The sequence below is a fragment of the Oryx dammah genome, unplaced genomic scaffold (assembly GCF_014754425.2).
Source record: "Oryx dammah isolate SB20612 unplaced genomic scaffold, SCBI_Odam_1.1 HiC_scaffold_13, whole genome shotgun sequence".
Classification (NCBI taxonomy): domain Eukaryota; kingdom Metazoa; phylum Chordata; class Mammalia; order Artiodactyla; family Bovidae; genus Oryx; species Oryx dammah.
Window position 1 is genome coordinate 25,481,647 of NW_024070197.1, and position 20,332 is coordinate 25,501,978.

The window sequence follows — 20,332 nt, forward strand, 5'->3', positions numbered from 1 at the left end:
AGTAATTTTTAACACTTCAAATTTTTGTAGAAGTATCTACATAATGTCTCACTGAGAGAGAGTATCATCATAAATTGGATCCTAAAGAGTCACCCCTGTAATTCTACTTGAGTATTATACTTCATTATACTAGTGCAAGATGGTAAGGCTAAGGTGATGATCTCCACAATGATGAACCATATCATCTGCTTCTAGACTTGAATCCATGGTACCCCTGTCTAACATTTCTCTTTGAAAATTTCAACTTTTGTCTTCCAAATATCCTGACTTTGAGTACTGATTGTTCCTTTGATTTGGCACCTTGACTTCTAATTTCCTATGCCAGCCCGCAAACAAGATTAACCCTATTTTCATAGAAATTCTGAAGGAAACACTAGAAATCCACTTCCTTAAAATTATAGCTTGTTTTAATTTTTAAACATCAATATTATTAAAATAATTATCTCATTACTACATAGAGGCTTATGTTTGAAAACTTTGCAAAACATTTCAGATGAGGTAAAAATCATTCACTTTTTGAAAATTATGAAATACTAGTTATGAAGGATGTAAAATACATCATTTCAATGTGCATTTAGCTTTTTGATTACCATGTAGTTTGAACACTGTAACTTTCAATTTCTCCCCTCCCCACAAGAAGCCCAATTACTTACACCATATATTTATTCACTTCTACCCATTTTTTAAAGAAAGGAAGGTGAAGTTGGTGGAGGGTGGGAATGGGGAATATATTCTAACAAAGGAGATGGAAAAATATATGGGTCATTGTCACTTAGGACTGAAATGGTTCCTTTATTAGGAGAGAGAGGTTTCATCACTGACAAAAGGCTTGTGAGTTGGCAGCAGCAGGTGCAAAGGAAAGATAAAAGCCCTAACCTGGGAGTGGAATTCTTGAAATTTGGCCTATTTCCTTTAAGTTATTTAAGTCTGAAACTTTTGATTTAAAAACTTCCCAAATATGGAATCTCTCTATTTACCCTAGCTGCAGATCATGCTCCACTGTCAATGACTTATAGAAAAAGATTATCCAGATCAAGCACAGCTCGATGCTGCCTCCATGTCGGAAACTTTACAGCTATCATATCTTATACAGAGGGGAAAGGGGGAGTGGGAAAACTGAACAAAAATTCTTACTTCTTCAAAAGGGAGGGAAATTTTCAAATATGTACACAATGGGTAAACATGCTTATCTACAGATATTGATTACAATTAGACTTTAGTAAGTTGGTCTGGAAACCTGTGCCCCACATACTTGTAGAAAGTGTCAAGGCCCCCTGGTCTTTCTAATTGCATGAAGTTGTGTCTCAAGTTGAGGTAGGTGATATCTTGACTGTAGAAGAGATGCTCAGGAACCTCCTCAAGGCTGTGACACGAGAGGTCGACGGTACTGATGCGTTGGGACACCACCTGGATGAGGTCACAGAGAAGAGCCATCTGAGCCAGTGCTGAATGTCTCCCACCCAGCGGAGGACGGAATGGCACTGACACAACAAGGAACCAATTAAAAAGATGGGGAAGACAAGAAAGGTCACAAGATCTGAGTATTCATTTATAAGAAGCAGTGAATTTTTACTTTTTCCCCAAAACCATATGATGCTTGAAAAACAGAAAGGTATAAGCTATAAAGTGTCTACAAGTTCAAAAAAAAAAACATAAAGATGGAAAGTTAGTAACAGCTCACGCAGAAAGTAAAGTTAAGATGATTCCAAGTAACTGTTCAAAACTTTAGGAGGGAATGTGATATTAAAAGATCTTTTAATATGGCCTTTTGCAGCCACATAAGCTCAGTTCCTAACTTGCACAGCTTCTTCATCTGTCATGAGGAAAATTAAAAAACCAAGTATGCAGCACTGCTGCTTAGCATGCAAAAGATGCTCAAAAAATATTAATTTCTCTTTACAAGGGCAGAAGAATAGAGAAGCTGTTTAAAATTGAAACTAGTTTTATTCATAGCAGATTTTATTACTGTCACAAATGGAAATAACACTGAAAAAGATTTATATTGCCACAGTAGTATACTAATAAAACATGGGCTGTAAAAATGGATCTAAAAAAAACACAAAATATCACTACAAAAGTCATTCATGTTTTGGTGGCATGTCATTATACTAAAACAATCTTTAATGCAACTACCTAGCCCCATAAAGAAAAATGAGTTTAAATCCTGAAAAGATGGCTAAGAAGCAAGAGAATTTGGAAAATGAAATATAATTTTAGAGCACTTCATCTTTAGGGGACAGCTCCATCTATACAGACCACCACGGTGGGGGGAGAGTCATTTGAACCTCATTGTGTCTCTACTCATTCAAGCCCCTACTTTCCTCCCAGAGTTGGTACCTGAAAACACTTTTGAAAGCGGTCTGCACTGTGCCAATATAAATAATAAGTTAAGGACCTGGGAGAATTCCATTTCATTCACTATGTATTCAGAAAAGCCTGGAGTGATGTACATAAGAATTATAATTCGATCTCCTGGGAATAAGTTCAGTTTCAAAATATCTTTCTGTTGGTTTCTCTGCTCTCATCTCCCCATGAGGATGTCTGACAGCTTTTCACCTTGGAAGCTTGCCGCTGCCACCTCTGGTACTCAGCCAAAGTCTCAAAGCTGACAAGATAGGTCTGCGCTTGGGCTCCAACTGAGCTGAATGCAAGGGAGTACTGACGTCGTTTCACTTCTTCTACCTGAAGAAGCGGGGAGAAAACCAGAACCAATTAAACAGAACAATTCCAATCCAAAAAACCACAGGACAATAACAAAGACAACTCAAGTTTTTTAACTAGGCAAAAGATCTGAAAACATATTTCTCCAAAGAAGACAGAGGAATGACCGACAAGCACACGATACAATGTTCTACATTACTGAGTGTGTGCTCAGTCATGTCTGACTCTTTGTGACCCTGTGGACTGTAGCTTGCCAGGCTCCTCTGTCCTTGGAATTTTCTAGGCAAGAATACTGGAGTGGGTTGCCATCTCCTACGCTAGGGGATCTTCCCGACCCAGGGATCGAACCTGCCTCTCTTGTGTCTCCTGCATTGGGAGGCAGATTCTTTACCACTGTACCACCTGGGAATCCCTCTATGTCATTATTTATTAGATAAATGCTAATCAAAACCACAAGGTACCACCTCACATCCGCTAGGATGGTTAAAATAAAAAACACAGATAACAAGCGTTGGGTAACAAGCATTAGCAGGATGCAGGGAAACTGAATCTGGGAATGTAATATGGTACAGTCACTTTGAAAAACAGTTGGGGAGTTCCTCAAAAGGTGAAACATACAGTAACCATGTAACCCCAGAGAAGGCAATGGCACCCCTCTCCAGTACTCCTGCCTGGAAAATCCCATGGACGGAGGAGCCGGGAAGGCTGCAGTCCACGGGGTCGCTGAGGGTTGGACACGACTGAGCGACTTCACTTTCACTTTTCACTTTCCTGCATTGGAGAAGGAAATGGCAACCCACTCCAGTGTTCTTGCCTAGAGAATCCCAGGGACGGGGGAGCCTGGTGGGCTGCTGTCTATGGGGTCGCCCAGAGTCGGACACGACTGAAGGGACTTAGCAGCAGTAGCAGCAACCATGTAACCCAGCAATTCCATTCCTAGGTATATACCCAAGAAAAAATGCATCCATACAAAAATTTTCTGTGAATTACAGCAGAGTTATTCATAACAGGAAAAAGTAGAAACAGCCTCAATGTTCATCAACAGGTAAATGTATAAACAAAATGTAGTACACCATATAACACTATTCAGCCATAAATGAGAATAAAACACTGATACATACTACCACATGAACCTTGAAAACATTACACTAAGTGAAAGAAGCCAGTTACAAAGAACCATACATTGTATGATTCCATTCATGTGAAATGTCCAGAATGAGCAAATCTATAGAGACAGAAAGTAGGTTAATGGATGCCTGGGGCTAGAGAAGGAATGGGGAGATGAAGGCTAAGTAGTGCAGGGTTTCTTTTCGAAGAGTCATGGAAGTATTCTAAAATCAATTATGGTGACGGTTGCCCAACTCTGTGAATTTACTAAAAGCCAGAGTTGCATACTTTAAATGGGTTAACTATACAGTATATGAATTTCATCTCAATAAAGCTGTTTAGAAAAAACCAAAGGGGGAATTCTCTGGTGGTGAAGTGGTTAGGATTCTGTGCTTCCACTGCAGGGGAGTTTCAGAACAGGAGAGTCTGTAGGCCCACAAGGGAAGAGGCAAAGTTTCCACTTCAAAGGTAAGACTGCTCCAAACCTTTTCACCACCACTGTGGTACACTGGAGATAGCTGTCTGCCTGCCTGCAAGGGGTACCCTGGCCTCCTCTTTGGACTCACCCCTCTCTTATGTTTGAGGTGATGGGCTAGAAGCCATTTCTGATCCTGTCCAGCACAAACATGGGACAAAATGAAGAACAGGGAACATGCAAACCCAAAGGTTATTACTAAACTAGCAGAGTCATAACCTGACTTCACGCTCTCCGGACCTACTAGACTTTAAAGGGGATGATCTTCCTCAATAGGTCCTTTTGAAGGTTCTTTGGATACCAGCCCCCTAATTCAACCATTAGCAGCTTCTCACCTACAGATTCCTTGACCAGGCTAATGCATACTATTCCAATAGGTGACCACTCCCTCCTCAGACGTGAAGGAACCTGGTGGTCCCCTGACAGCTTGTCCTCCAATGAAGTCTGCTGGCCCCTCCAGGTGGCCCCATCAGACATGAGAATCCACCCACCCACCCACCCAATGGCTCGTGTTTCCTCTCAACCCAACTGGGTCACATACTAACAAACCCAAGGAATACACAAGGATCCTAACACATGAGTTAGGCTCTGTGCTCTATCAATCACTAAAACAGCCTATCTCATCCTCAAGACTTCCTGGTCAGAAGGCAGGACACCAGTGTACTATGTCCCCCTTACTGCAGGGAACCTGAACCAGGATTCCGTGGGTTCTTTTGAAACCTCTTTCACTGGGCTTGAGGAAAGAGTCAGAACTTCCTCCAGTCCCACTTGGGGTGATGGTAGGGATTCATAGCACAACAACAGCTTTCTTCAACAACCCAGCCTATATACCATTGATGAAGATGAAGTCTTTTTATAGCTATGGAACCACTTAAATCTTTGTCTGACATCCCACTTCTATATGTCATAGCTACTGAATCTTGGTGAGTCAGCTGGAAACTTCCAAGTTATAAATCATTAGACTTCTGGTGCCATGTAAAGACTGAACCAAATGGCAGAAACACAAAATACTTTTAAACAAGTAAGAATCATATTAAGAAGATCCAATAAAATTAAATAATATTCATAACATTCAATTGTGATGCTTACAACTAGGCCATTTTTATTAGTAATAAATCACCACAATTCAATGAGTTTGTGTCAGAATAAAGGACTTTGTTGAAATGAAGAACAGGCATTACTGATTGCTTTAGAATAACCTTTTCTTTTAAATATTTTTTATGGGATGTTTGACGCAGAAAAATAGTCATATAATGCCAAATTCTGAGAAAGGCTTGTAAATCTCCCACTAGAAGTTAATTTGTCAACTTCTGAGTAATTTTGTTAAGTTTTGCAATATGTATGTTGAGACTACATGGTAATACACATAAAATGTTCCTCTCATCAGTTTGCAGTGAGCCTCTAGTGAGCCTCCTTATCCCTATTAACGCCTTTGCACATTGTCTTTCTCAGGAAGCAAGTTTTACTGAGGTATAATTTACATAAAATTTGTGATTTTTTTTTTAAATTCATAAACTCTAAGTGAACAATTTGATGAATACATAGTCGGACAACCCCATCACCCACAAAACGTCCCTCATGGCTGTTTTGCGGCCAATCCCCTTCTTCCATATCCTGGCACAACCACTGGTCTCTTTTCTATGACTACAGTTTTTTTTTAATTTCATGTAAATGGAATCATACAATAAATAGACTTTTACCTCTTGCTTTTTCCACTTAATGTTTTGAGACTCGCCCTTTTTCCTGTGTGTATCAGCAGCTCACATCTTTTCACTGCTCAGTGGCACAGTGAATACAGCACATCTGTTTTATCAATTCACCACTCAGTGAACATTTGGGTTGCTTCCAGTTTGGGTCAATTATAACCAAAGTTGCTACGAAAATTCACTTATACTTTTTAGAAATATTTGTGTTCATTCCTCAGTATCTAAGAGAAATGCTCAGTCATCTGAAAAGCAGATTTTTAACTATAAGAAACAAAAAAAAAACCTGTTTTCCAAAGTGACTGTGTTCCCAGTTGCTTCCCAACTTTGCCAAAATAGGTTGTCTATTACCAAGTTGTAAATGTTCTTTACGTAGTCTTGACACAAGTCCTATGTTGCATACAAACTTTCATGTGCTTTGTATGATGTTAACATAACCATACCAATTTTCTTTTGGTTGCTATTTGATTAGTGTAATTTTTCTATCATTTCACATTCAACCTTCTAAGTTTTAGGTGTGTCTCCTATAAACAGTATAATATGTAATAACTTACCATGCTAATTATTTTGCTCCTTTTTCTCAACCCTTTTCCTGACTTCTTTTAGCATTACAGAGCTTATATTCTCTTTTCCCACTCTACTTTTAGTAGTCATCCTTAAAATTTTTAAGTTTGGTGGTGGCTCAAAGGGTAAAGCGTCTGCCTGCAATGCAGGAGACCCAGATTAGGAAGATCCCCTGGAGAAGGGAATTACAACCCACTCTGGTACTCTTGCCTGGAAAATCCCATAGACAGAGAAGCCTGGTAGGCTACAGTCCATGGGGGTCGCAAAGTCGACAGGACTGAACGAGTTCACTTTCACTTTCTTCCTTTCCTTTTATCCAAAGATTGCATCACAAGTTCCTCATTGAACACATCACCACATCCTGAATGCTGTTCAGGAGTTTGAGCTTTAGTTGTTGAAATTTATATTTAAGATATAAAAAAATTTAAATCTTTTTATCATCAGTATTAAATTTACTACCATATTTTATCAGTATTTCCATTATCTATTCTTATATCTTATATAATTTATCAGTGTTTCCATTCATCATCTAGTCTTATATCTTATACCTTCCTTTGAATTTACTTTCCTTCGTTCCTTTGTTGTTTTCTTCTTTTTTCCCCTGTTTGTTTTATTTGGAAGGGTGTTGTTTTTTAGACATACATCTTTAGTAGTTCTTTCAGTGAGGATATATGCCAGCTCATTTGTTTTATGTTGTTTTTTTTTCCCCCCTTCAGCTGTGCAGCATAGCTTGCAGGACCTTAGTTCCCTGACCAGGGACTGAACCCAGTGAAAGCACCGAGTCCTAGCCACTGGACCACAAGGTAAGTCCCTCATTAGTTTTTAAATGTCTGAAAATGTTCTATTTCGCCCTGATTCTTATAAAGTAATTCAACTGGATATAAAATACAAAATACAATTTATTTTCTCTCAGTAATTTTGCAAATACTCTTCTGTACATATTGTTGATGAAAAGAAAGCTGTTGTCAGCCTGTCAATTCTTTACAGGTTATCTTTTCTCTCCTACAACTTCCAATAAACAGTAGCATTATCTGTTTCCAGTCATCTATCACTCTGATGACTTTGAACTGCTTTTCCTATCATGGGGAATTCTCTTGTACAGATGCAAAAAATGCAGGTCTCTCTGGCTGCTTGATAGGAGCTTATGAGCACTCCAGACTCTGAATTTCAGTCTAACGGGGGAAAAGGAGAAATAGGAAAGAATCTGTTTTGGTGGAGGATGCTAAGTTTTCAAAGGCAGGCCTCTCTGGCTGCTTGATAGGAGCTTATGAGCACTCAGACTCTGAATTTCAGTCTAATGGGAGAAAAGGAGAAATAGGAAAGAATCAGTTTTGGTGCTGGATGCTAAGTTTCCAAAGGCAGCCTAGTTTCCAAAAGTAGCCACTACTTCTAGTTTCCAAAGGCAGCTGCTAGTGGCAGCAGCCCCTGGCTACTCTTGGTGGTACTACTGACAGTAGTTAGTGCCTAGCAGTGGAAGCAGGGGTTTCTTCAACAGACGGGTTCTGCAGCAGAATCTGGGGATAGTCTCCATGAACATGAATTTGAGCAAATTACAAGAGATGGTGGAGGACAGAGGAGCCTGGCATGATGCAGTCCATGGGGTCACAAACGGTTGGACACGACTTAGCAACTGATCAACAACATAGTCTTTGGACCTCCGAGGGGGTTTGTGATGTAAAAAACTTGTTTTATGTGTAAATTAGCCTGAGTCAGTTCCATTTAAACTTAAGAATGCAAAAACTTTGTGATGTAATCTTTAATAATGTTCAGAATGGCTTCTTTGAAAAGATGTGGAAAAACTCTGAAAAGCATATGTGATTTTTTTTTTTTAATTAAGATGATCAAAGAAAGAGTAATTTCTGTTTGTGGGTCTTACCTTTCCCCCAACCAGAGGCAATATGTGCATTTTCCCAGTCTGACAATCCTTCACTGAGGACACGATGAGGCAGGTGCCACAGAGAACAACCAGGCGTTCAGCCCACTTATGCAGCTGGGTCTTTCCCTTGCGTACATTATAGATGCCAGACAGAAGGATTCGATCCAGATGATCCATCTGGCATGGTTTTTCTGAAAAGAAAAGAGTACATCAGAAGCCACCATTAAGGTAGTACAAAAATAATGAAAGGGAAAAAGAAAGCATTACATGTCAACATTCAGCAACCCTAATACAGATTTAAGTAACTAAGCAATATAAGTATTACAAAATAAGCTCTCAGTCTTAAAATGTTGTCCAGCCCTGAAGTTAGATAATGGGAGCACTATGAATTTCAGATGCTACCGTCAATCCTTCTTCCAGTCATAGCTCCCATGTACACAAAGAAAGGCAGTATGACAGAGTAGTTAAGATCATGGACTTGGGAGTCAGATATTCAAACTTAAGTTCTGCTACTTACTTTGATTTCTTGAACTACATAATCTCACTGATCTTGACATTCCCCATTTATACAGTTCAGATCTTAATACTACCTACCTTTGGAAGATCCTTATAAAAAAGTAAGATAATGAATGTAAAGTAGTAAGCATGGTTTTAGATACAAAAGAAGTATGGAATAAGAGACAGCCACTATTGCTGTGCTTAGTCTACTGCAGAAGGAAGAAATTAATGACTAGTTCTGTACATAATCGTCCATCTTCCTGCTCTTTGTGAGGAAAAGCTTTTGACTGATATTTCAATCAACTATCCCAATTATGGTAGCAGAAGCTGATACAGACATGCAAGAGCATCTCTATCTTTTTCCACCCTTTATAAAACTTTATATGACAGATAACAGTGAACAAAACAGAGCATTATGACCGAAGAAATGTTCTTGATTAAAGTACTACTGGAAATAGACAGTAACTCTACACAGAAACGAACAGAAGCAGCAACAGTATGAGGCTGAGCACATAGCAACAGACTGGGAAGTGAAAAAACTGGGTTGTACTCAATACTATTACATAATTAATTAAACCCTGGGCATCATGGCACCCTTTTGACTGTGTGTTTCCTGTGTAAAAAATGAGGAAATGGTCTGGCTTACTTCAAAGCTTTAAACTTTGTATGTTAACACCACCATTTCTCCTTCTAGTCTAGGCTAATCCTTTCATCTATATTCTAAATTTCATGTTCCTTGGGGAGTTTGGTTCTTCTTCTCACTCTTCAACTCCACCCTCCCTATTGTTTCTGTCAAAGCTACAAAAGCACTCAAGTTTTCTCCAGTTCCCTCTCAGTCTCAACTGTAGAATTCCTTTAGATCAGGGATTCTCCAATTTCTATGTGCCCAAGAATTATCTGAGAATTAATTTACAATGCAAAACGCCAAGACCTACCCACAGAGAGTTTAATTCAGAGGATCTGGGATGGAACAAAGGAAAGTACGTTTTTAACAAGTATCTCAAGTAATTTAAATGCAGATGGCCCACAAATCATATTTTAAGAAACTCTATAAGTTTATCTTTTTAAGGCTCTTTTCTTCTCATTTGTGCTTCTATAGTAGCTATCTGTAGCTACTCTCAGAAAGGAATATTCAATTTTGGGGGGAATACGTTATTTATACACAAAATAATATGCTGTCTTATTATTATTTTTGGAGGGTTTGCTAAGTCTCTGATCTGAAAGTGGTAAAAAACAGAATGCTGCTGCTAAGTTGCTTCAGTAGTGTCCGACTCTGTGCGACCTCACAGACTCCCCCGTCCCTGGGATTCTCCAGGCAAGAACACTGGAGTGGGTTGCCATTTCCTTCTCCAATGCATGAAAGTGAAATGTGAAAGTAAAGTCAGTCAGTCGTGTCCAACTCTTCGAGACCCCATGGACTGCAGCCCACCAGGCTCCTCCATCCATGGGATATTCCAGGGAAGAGTACTGGAGTGGGGTGCCATTGCCTTCTAATAAATGTTTGGAATGACTAATAGTTCTAGTTAAAAACAGACTTACAATCTCAAAAGTCAAGATTCTAAGTGGAAAATTATGGTATACTTTGAAATGTTTTATAAAGAAAATAGAAAATAGGGGCTTCCCAGGTGGCACTAGTGGTAAAGAACCCACCTGCCAATGCAGGAGACACAGGTTTGATCCCTGGGTCAGGAAGATCCCCTGGAGAAGGGCCTGGCAACCCACTCCAGTATGTCTGCCTGGAGAATCCCATGGACAGAGAAGCCTCGTGGGCTATAGTCTGAGCAACTAACACTTTCATTTTCATAAAGAACATGGATTGTTTTATAATTTAAGAAAAAAAGTTTCTAAAAATCAAGGAGAGTTCTCTAACAATGCCCATAAGTATAATCTCTAAACATTATGTTTCATTAAAATGAACCAGGAGTCCTTAGAAAAATCACCTATTCCTGGTGTGAATCATGATGAAAAGATCAGCTTAGGACATCTTTTTGTGTAAGAACTTAATGGAAAAATCTAGAATGTTACCAAAGACTGTGCTGGGCTAGGCTCAGTCACTCAGTTGTGTCTGACTCTTTGGATCCCATGAACTATATCCCCTCAGGCTCCTCTGTCCATGGGATTTTCCCAGCAGGAATACTGGAATGGGTTGCCATTTCCTCCTCCGGGGGAATCTTCCTGATCCAGGTATTGAGCCTGCATCTCCCGTGGCTCCTGCATAGACAGGCAGATTCTTTACCACTGAGCCAACTGCGTAGCCCTACTGGGGTCATGTTGGAAGGACACAGAAGGCAACCTGCAAGAGCTCCCAGGAACTGAGATGAGACAAATTAAGCATCAGAAAGAAAAATGGCTGCAATGAATTGAAACAAACATACATAAGCCCATGAGATCATGATGATACTCAAAACAGACAATAAAAAATGAAGTTACACAGACCTTGTGAATATAAACTGAAAGGTAAAGCAATATAGCGTCTAGAAAATAATAAAGGGAAGGACTGCTAAATTGGACTCCATCAAAATGAAATACTTCTTTTAATTAAAAGATACCATTAAGGTTCTGGTTCTGAGTTAGAGAAAGCACACTCAGTCCGCCCTGTTTCTCCCACTGAATTCACCTATAAAACATGGACACAACATCTGGAACGCTGGAGAACCCTAAACAGGCTGAACACAAAGAAAGTCAAGCCCAGACAGTTCATAATCAAATTGCTGAAAATTAAAGACAAAGGAAAAATCTTTAAAGCCAGAGGAAAATGAAACACTGTTTATATGGGAACAACTGCTTGAGCAACTGCATGAAGGCTGTGCAGGAGCGCTCTGTGCTATCTTTCCAACTGTTCTGAAAATCTAAAGCTAGTTCAAAATAAAAAGTTAAACTGACAAATAAATAAACACTGGCTGGTATTATTGGGGGTTAAAATGAAACATTTACTTACATTGCAAGAGTAAAACAGGAAACTTCAAAACAAATTTCGAACTTGGAAGCAGTGGTTGGTGAAGCAATCCCACCATGTGGTTTCGTGACCCTGAACAAACTTTATTAATATATTTTTAGGCCTTAATTTCCCAAGTTAAAGACCAAGGAGCTGGATTAGATGATCCCTAGTCCTGCCCAGGTCTCACATTTTATGGATCCTTTTTATTCCTCTAAACTGTTTCTCTATCAACTAAATACTAAGAGTACCTTAGAGGTTAAGAAGATGAGATTTAGAATCAGTTAAGACCTTTCCGGAGTAATAATATCTACCTGAATGCTTGTAAGGATGAAATGAAAAATAGTACACAGAGTGCTCAGTACCTTAGTATGTGCTCAGCACATAGTGAGGGTATATAATAAAAGATAGTCATTATTAATATAATGAAAGTCCTGCCTTAAGCCTCCTTCTTTTCCTATATTTTAAGTATTACTTTCAATCTTTAACAGCTTCCACAGATTTAACACTCCCATGTACCTGACTCCCAGATCTGTATTTCCAAAGCTCCTGGTTCCACGTATCCGACTACCTGCCAGACATCTCCAACTGGATGTCTATCACTGCTTACAGTTACACTTGCCTGAAACCAGATTCTTCTCACAAGTCAAGTCCTGTCATTCTCCCAAAGCCGCCCAGGCTCAAAACCTCAGTCAGTTTTGCCTCTTAGGATCTCTTCCTCAACATCTTTTTAAAATCAACCATCAACACTTACTATTCCTTCAAAAAGTCTCTATATGAATGATTCCTTCCATTCTCTAGTTCAGATCCCTAATTCAAGCCTGAATTGTTATCCATTCTGGTGCCAGAAACATCCTTCTCAGCCCCACTTGGATCCCATCACTTCCTCTACCATCTGCCAAATGAAGGGCAAATTTCTGATATTGCACTCAAGGCCCAGAACAATCTGGACTCAAATTATCTGATTCACAGAACATGCATTGAAATTCCTAATACCCTTCCTCTGTCCTCCTTTTCCTTTGTGATTACTGAAATTGTGCCCATTTTTAAGGAACCAACTCAAAAACTACTTCTTCAGAAAGATTTCTCTGTTTCTAGAGACCTTCCTGATTTTCTAGAAGAAGAGTAAAGGGGAACTTCCCCATCGTCTATTACAATCTATCATGTAGGTATATTAATAAAAAATAGTGTTGGTATTCGCATTAGACAAAGAGATCAATGTAATAGGATAGAGTCCAAAAATAAACCTCTGCCTGTATAGGAACTTAATAAAGGTGATGCATCAGATCAGTAGGAAAAGGATGAGCTATTTCATAAGTATTGTTGGGACAACTGGCTATCAGTAGAGGAAAAAAATAATAAAGTTAGATTCCTACCTCATATCATATTTTAAAACTATAAAAATACTTTAAGAAAATATAGAGGATGTTTCTGACCTAGGACAGGAAAGGAATGTAAATGTATTAAAGGAAAATATTCATAAATATGATTAAGTAAGTCTTCTGCACCATAAAAAACAATAAATAAAACTACAAAACAAGTTACAAGCTAGAAGAAAAATACGTCACAAATACAGCATCCAGAGGATTTATATTCAGACTATATACATAAGTCTTTCAGATAATAAGAAAAAAGATAAACAGAAATATATAAAGGCTAATTCAAAGAAGAAAATTAAGATCTAATATAACTATGAAACAATATTCCACCATTCTAGTAATCAAGGAAATTAAAACAATGAGACCATCATTTAATCCATCAGATTTGTAAAAACTTTAAATGCTAATAATATTTAAAGTCCCAATAATTTCATGTTTAAAGATATACTCTGAAGAACAGATGTACAAAGATGCAATTTTACCATAATGCTGTGTAAAACAGCGCATCACTAGGGAAACTGTTATATAAACTATAATACATACGTGACATTCAACAGTATGCAACATAAAGAAAGGCATATAAAAGAGTTAAAAAAAGACCTCCAAAATACTACTGGGAGGAAAAAAAGCATGACGATCAATACCAAATGATAGGATTTATGTAAAAAAAAAAAAAAAAATTTCTACAAATACACATTAGATAGGAATAAAAGTTAGAAAATTCTCAACAGGTATATACCAAATTGATTAGTATATCATAATTATCACACTAATGTCATTGCTTAATAGATAGCCACTATTGGTATATACTTGTACTGACTCAAAAACACTACTTGTAGGAATCACTTCCTCCCTCAACCCTAGAGGTCAGCCATTCTCTTGACTTTTAGAATAATCATTTCCTTGTTTTCTTTGTATTTTTGCTACTTATGTATTAGTTATAGCAGTTTTAACTACTGTAACAAAAAGAATGTACATAATTCAACAGAAATCTAATTCTCTGCTAGGGCGGGCAATATGGGTTGCCAGGAGTCAACTCTGTTGAGAAACTCCAGCTGAAAGTGGCTTTGCTATTTCGACACATGACTTCAATGTTGCTCGGATGACTGCCTCCCTAGCCTACAGGAGAGGAAAAGAACAAGAAGTCTGCATGGGAAGATTTAGGAACCAGGTGTAAAAGTGGCACACAACAATTTCATTCCATACCACTGATGAAAATTTTGTCACAGGCACACATCTAACTGCATAAAAGATTGAGAATGAGGTATAGCTGAGCAGTTAAGCCCAGTCTTGTTATGGAAGAAGGAAAGAGCAGATCTGATGGACAAACAGTGGTCCTGTCACACGTCTCTAAACAATATGGCTGAGTTTTGCTTGTTTTCAAATTTTAAATGAATGGAAACATAATATGTGATTCTTTTGCATCTAGTTTCTTTTGTATGTGTTTATGCCTCTTGGATGGAAGTGTCTCAGACAACCTGTGAGAGAATATGGGACATAAAGAAATGCTCAGGCTGGGTGCTATGCTACCTGAACTATTCAGTCCCAGCAAATCACACCTCCCAGACTCCATTTCTTCATACATAAGGAGTTGATTAACTGACTCTCTTAATCTCTGTGATCAATCATAATACCCACTCATCTTTAGTCACACATGTTATTTCAAGGCTTTTATATCATGAATCTACACTGAGTCACTCTACTCATTTTCCCCCAGCACCCACACCAGCAAGACTGATAACCGGCATCTGCACAATGGCCCTTGAAGTACTGAGCAACTTTTATATTCGGCAAACACAGCAAAACTAACTGGCCTGAACTTGGGCCTCTCTGACCCTCGCCTTATTAAGACTATATTCTAACCTAAGGTAACTCACCAAAGGCTCTATACATGAAATATTGAAAGCTGATTGATAAGCTATTAATATTTGCTTCAAAAAATACTTCAAATTCTTTAATACTCCTTTCTTCAAAAGGTGAGGCCTAATTCCCCACTCAACAGTGTGTGCTATTTTTGGTGACACAATTCTAATGAACAGAAAGTGGTAAAAACAATGGTGACTTATGAAACTAGGTCATAAAAACTGAAGTTGGTGTGTTTGCATATACATGTATGCACACACTCATGTGCGTGTGTGTATCTCATCGCTGGGGGCAGTTAGCTGCCACAACATGAAGATATTTACGCAGCTCGAGAGGGGGTCCACATGGCGAGGAACTGAGATCTCCTGCCAAAAGCTGGTGAGAAACTGGGGCCTTTACCAACAGCCACATGAGTGAGCCACGTTAGAAGTGAATCTTCCAGCCCCACTCAAGCCTCTACAGCTTCAGCCAATATTAAGAGTACTATCTCAGGGCTTCCCTGGAGGTCTAGTGTTTAAGAATCCGCCTGCCAATGGAGGTGACAGGTTTGAGCCCTGGTCCAGGACAATTCCACATGCTGTGGGGCAACTAAGCCCACGCATCACAGCTACTGAGCCTGTGCTCTAGAGCCTGTGAGCCACAACTACTAAAGCCTGCATACCTAGAGCCTGTGCTCCACCACAAGAGAACCACTGCAATGGAAACCCACGCACCATACTAGAAACTAGCCCCTGCTCTCTGCAACTAGAGAAAGCCTGCACACAGCAACGAAAGACCCAATGCAACCAAAAATAAAAAATAAATAAAATTTTTTAAAAAAAAGAATAAAGTACTTAGGATAAATTTAACCAAGGAGGTGCAAGACTCATACACTGAAAGGAAAAACACCCCTAAAAAAGAATAAAGCTTACTAAATTCAACAATATACACATCTGATGAGTCCATCAAATGTTAAGTCATATACAATAACCACCTACTTCTTAACATTCTCGAACTATCCAGAAGTTCATGACCCTTATAAGGAATTTGAAAATCTGAAACTAAAGCTCTGATTTAATGGAGATGCTGGCAAAGGTACATAATAATTCAGAAGTCAGCAAAACACTAGAACAAAAAGAGCAAAAATAAAAAGAGAAGACTTTTGCTGTTGTTTTCTGACTGCTTAAGTAAAGGCAGCTTTGAATAAAATATTTTTAAAAGGCTGAAGTTACAGATACAAATAATCAATTAAAAATAGTTAATGCTATATTTAAAATGGATAAACAACAAAGACCTTCTATAAAGCACAGCGAACTCTGCTCAATGTTATGTGGCCGCCTGGATGGGAGGAGAGATTGGGGGAAGAATGGATACACGTATATGATTGACTGAGTGCCTTTGCTGCTCATCTGAAACTATCACAACATTGTTAACTGGCTATACCCTAATACAAAACAAAATGTTGTTTTTTAAAAATAGTTAATATAGTCACAAAGCCACTGAAAAATTCTTACCACCATAAAATCGGAGCATACAGCCGAGGTCAGGATTTGCTGCCTCCTCTTGTATTCGCACAGGGTCGTCAAACCCCAGCCCGGATAAGTAATCATAAACAATCTGAAGAGGCCGTTCGGTAGGTTCCAATCTCCTGCTTACACAATTCAGAAGAAAAATATTCGGTAAGTTATAAACACACTTTATTTGATTTTTAAAGTCTTTCAATATGCTCTAGATTTTTACTTCTATATCAATTTTCTTTAATATCTTATGATACAACTAGTGGTGCTCAAAGTTTCTGGTCTCAGGATCCCTCTATAGTCTTTGAAGCCCCCAAAGAGCTTTTGTTTACATGGGGTTTATCTATTGATAGTTACATGGGGTATACCTATTGACATTTATCTACTTATTTACTGAGAAACTAAAATTAAGAATTTCTAAATATTTATTCATTTTTAAGTAACAATAAACCCATTACATGTTCACAAATATTTTCTGAAAACTGTATTTTCAAAATAGGACGAATGTAGTGTTAAGACTTATACTGTTCAGCACTTTGTAAATGTCTTTAATAACTGGATAACAGAAGGCAGATAAGCTCTAAGATATGTAGTCTCTAGAAATCTCCATTGTATGCTTATGAGACTGAGAATTAAAAAGAAAATTAATACCTCATTATTATTATGAAATAGTTTTGACCTCATGAACTTCTTTAAAGAATCCCAGAGACCCCCAGAAGGTCCTTTGAGAATCTCTGGTTCAAACTTAAAGGCATCAAAACTATGAGATGTAAAAGATTATACTCGGCTATAACTGATTTCACATAAGCTAGAACACAATTAAAAATGGAGACTTTGGGTTGCTGACCTCTGGCTTCATAGATGGATTTTTCCAAAAGAGTCAGGAATGAACTGCCCAGTAATTACCCAGAAATAATTCTGTTACATGGTTATGACTGAAAGCAAGGAAAAGCCAGAATATCAGTAATCATTTGTGGCTTCTGGGGATACTGCATATTTTAAAATCACATGAACTTAAAGCTTCCTTTACAATTATTTTAGGAGAAAGCAAACAGTTATAACAAATACAGGAGCTGAGAGCATGAACTCCAAAAGTCAGACTGCCTGAGTCTGAGTCTTACTTCTGCCACTTATCAGCTCATGTGTGTCCTTAGACAAATTATTTAACCTCCCTGACTTATTCCTCACTAGCATAATGGGAATGACAACAGTGCCTGACTCACAGGGTTGTTACTAGAAGTATTTATTTATTTGCTTATAAGAAGATATCATACAGTACATAAAGGGCTTAGCAAATTATTTCACATGTAGTAGTATTCGATAACATACTGACAATTATTATTCAAAACATTCTTAGGAATGGAATAAAATTTTAATGAGAATAAAAATAGAATGTCTCCCCCAACTGAAACAACAATCAAAAAACAAGTATAGGAAAGCCTATGTGTTTAAAATATCTTGAAGAACATCACTCTTTAAAAGGATTCTGTTTAGAAAACTTAAGACTTGTATTAATCGCAAGAAACATGACACACCTTCCATCAAGGCATAAAGACATGAAGGATCTGTGTTTTGTGGTTCAAGAACTAAAAATACTAGTTGGCAATAAGATTTACTTTTTAAAAACATGAAATGAGAATACTATAAAGTGAAATATAAACAACTGTAAAAAAAATTATAATGTAGAAATGGAAATCATATTGATGCATACAAAAAAAAAAGACAAAAATAAAAGCCACGATACGGCCCCTCCTGACCCTCCTGGCTCAGTTCTGACTTCCAGCTTCTGTAAACTCAGAACTACTACATGGGGAATGACCAAAGAACTAAAAGCCTACAAAGATCAGCAAATACTGAATTTAACAGAAATGGAAAATATATTTTTCAAAATAAAAACATCAGTTACAATGAATCTCTAATCAAATAAAAGAAAAGTCCACAAAGGACTGTGACAATATTGGGTACCTTCCTCATACAATGGTAGAATCCTTCAAAGAAGGATACATTTTAAGACAGACTTGTAATAAACTATCCTGGAGGGGTCAATTAGTCATGTAACAGGAAGACTTGGCTGAAGGATTAAGCTGAAGACAGGGTGACCAGGGGCATAAACAGCTCCATCTTTCCATGTCAAGAATCGTTATTAGATTTAGTCTAGATTGATCCAAAGAAAGGCACTATGACCAGTAAGAGAAGTTGCACAGGTAGACTTGGATTAAAAATGATGCAGAACCTTAATAATTAGAGATGCCCAATAATGAAAAAGACTGTCCATCAGAATAGCTCAGAGACAGCCACCTGTCACAGACAATTCTTTTAGAAGAGTTTGCTCTAGAAATCAAGTCAGGCCAGATGATCTTTAGGGTCTTTTACAACTCAGGGGTCCATGATGTATCTAAGACATCTTCCTAATATAATACAAATTCTACCTAAACACTACTATTATTTTTGGATATAGAGTTCAATGTATTTAACTATAATTCCACATATAATGATCACATATTAAGACCAAAAAATTTTAATTCAAGCTCTATCTTATCTGCTCAATTTTCTTATTTCTCTCTGGAAAACCAAGACAATTGTAAACATCCTAACATATTTTGCATTATCAGATTTCCTGATCTAAAAAGGCGCTGTAAATTTTGGAAACCCTCTTTAACTATTTCCACCAAAAGAAAGTATTTTCCCTGGGAGAGAGGGAAAAAAACTAAGAGAATCTCCACATCTGCTCTCATCAATTTAACATAAATGAGCAAACAAGAAATATTTCAAGAACTGCAAAAACAAGTAAAACAAGGGACTAATTCCATTTACTCATTAAACTCATCTGCTTAAGGGAGTAGAGTATGGGGGAGGGAAAATTCTATCATATGCTTATGGATCAATTCTGTGTTCCAAAGTTCCAGAAGTTTAACAGGCTGCTAATTAGCTATGTGTTAAATCTCTCATAAATCAAAGGAAATACACTCTTGCAAAACAGGTGTAAGACAGAATATGTTAGCAAAGAAAGGTTCCATTCATCATTTGAAATACTTCCGTTAAGGCTTTAAGAAGAGACAGTAAGACTATTGTTAACAGTGTGCTTCTCGGGCTTCCAGAAGCTACAATAGTCCTTCTAAATCTGAATATATGTGCATCTAGTTATTTTTCTCCAAACCAACCAATACAGTAATGCTATCAACAGTGTTTGTAGGTCTTGCATGCTAAGTCACTTCAATCATGTCCAACTCTTTGCAACCCTATGGGCTGTAGCCTGTGTAGCTCTTAGCCAACAGTTATTCTGAACAGTGCCCACAGTTAAGTTACAGGCAAGAGAAGAGTAAGTTTCATTTCAGGGATCACTCCACATCAAGGAACATGAAACCGAGCAAACTCCAGGATACAGTGGAAGACAGGAACCTGGTGTGCTATACAATCCACGGGGCCCCAAAGAGTAGGTCTTTATTAACTAAACAACAACAATCACTCCACAAGAACTCTAGTTAATAGTAGGAGTACCTTCTTGCAACCCAACACACTGTATCCAAGACCCTAACACAGCACAGAGCAGCATTTTATACATCAAAGTCAGGTTAAAACTCAATCTCTGGCCAATAAGGTAAAATCTGCAAACTTTTAAGACCAACAATACATATAATGATACAGAAAACAAGGATACTTTGATAAATGTTTACTCCACATCTGACACTATGCTCGGAGAAGTCAATGGTACTCCACTCCAGTACTCTTGCCTGGAAAATCCCATGGACGGAGGAGCCTGGAAGGCTGCAGTCTA

General features: G+C 38.0%; 1 protein-coding gene across 1 annotated transcript in view; it reads right to left on the reverse strand.

Annotated features, from left to right (window-relative positions):
- The window catches only part of PHLPP2 (PH domain and leucine rich repeat protein phosphatase 2), a 62,629-nt gene that overhangs the window by 28,619 nt on the left and 13,678 nt on the right, over positions 1–20,332 (reverse strand). Inside the window, exons 3-6 of the mRNA XM_040253170.1 lie at positions 16,555–16,688; positions 8,387–8,577; positions 2,557–2,682; positions 1,253–1,407 (exon numbers count right to left, since the gene is read on the reverse strand). Coding sequence (XP_040109104.1) covers positions 1,253–1,407; positions 2,557–2,682; positions 8,387–8,577; positions 16,555–16,688 — 606 coding nt within the window. The remainder of the gene's footprint in view (positions 1–1,252; positions 1,408–2,556; positions 2,683–8,386; positions 8,578–16,554; positions 16,689–20,332) is intronic.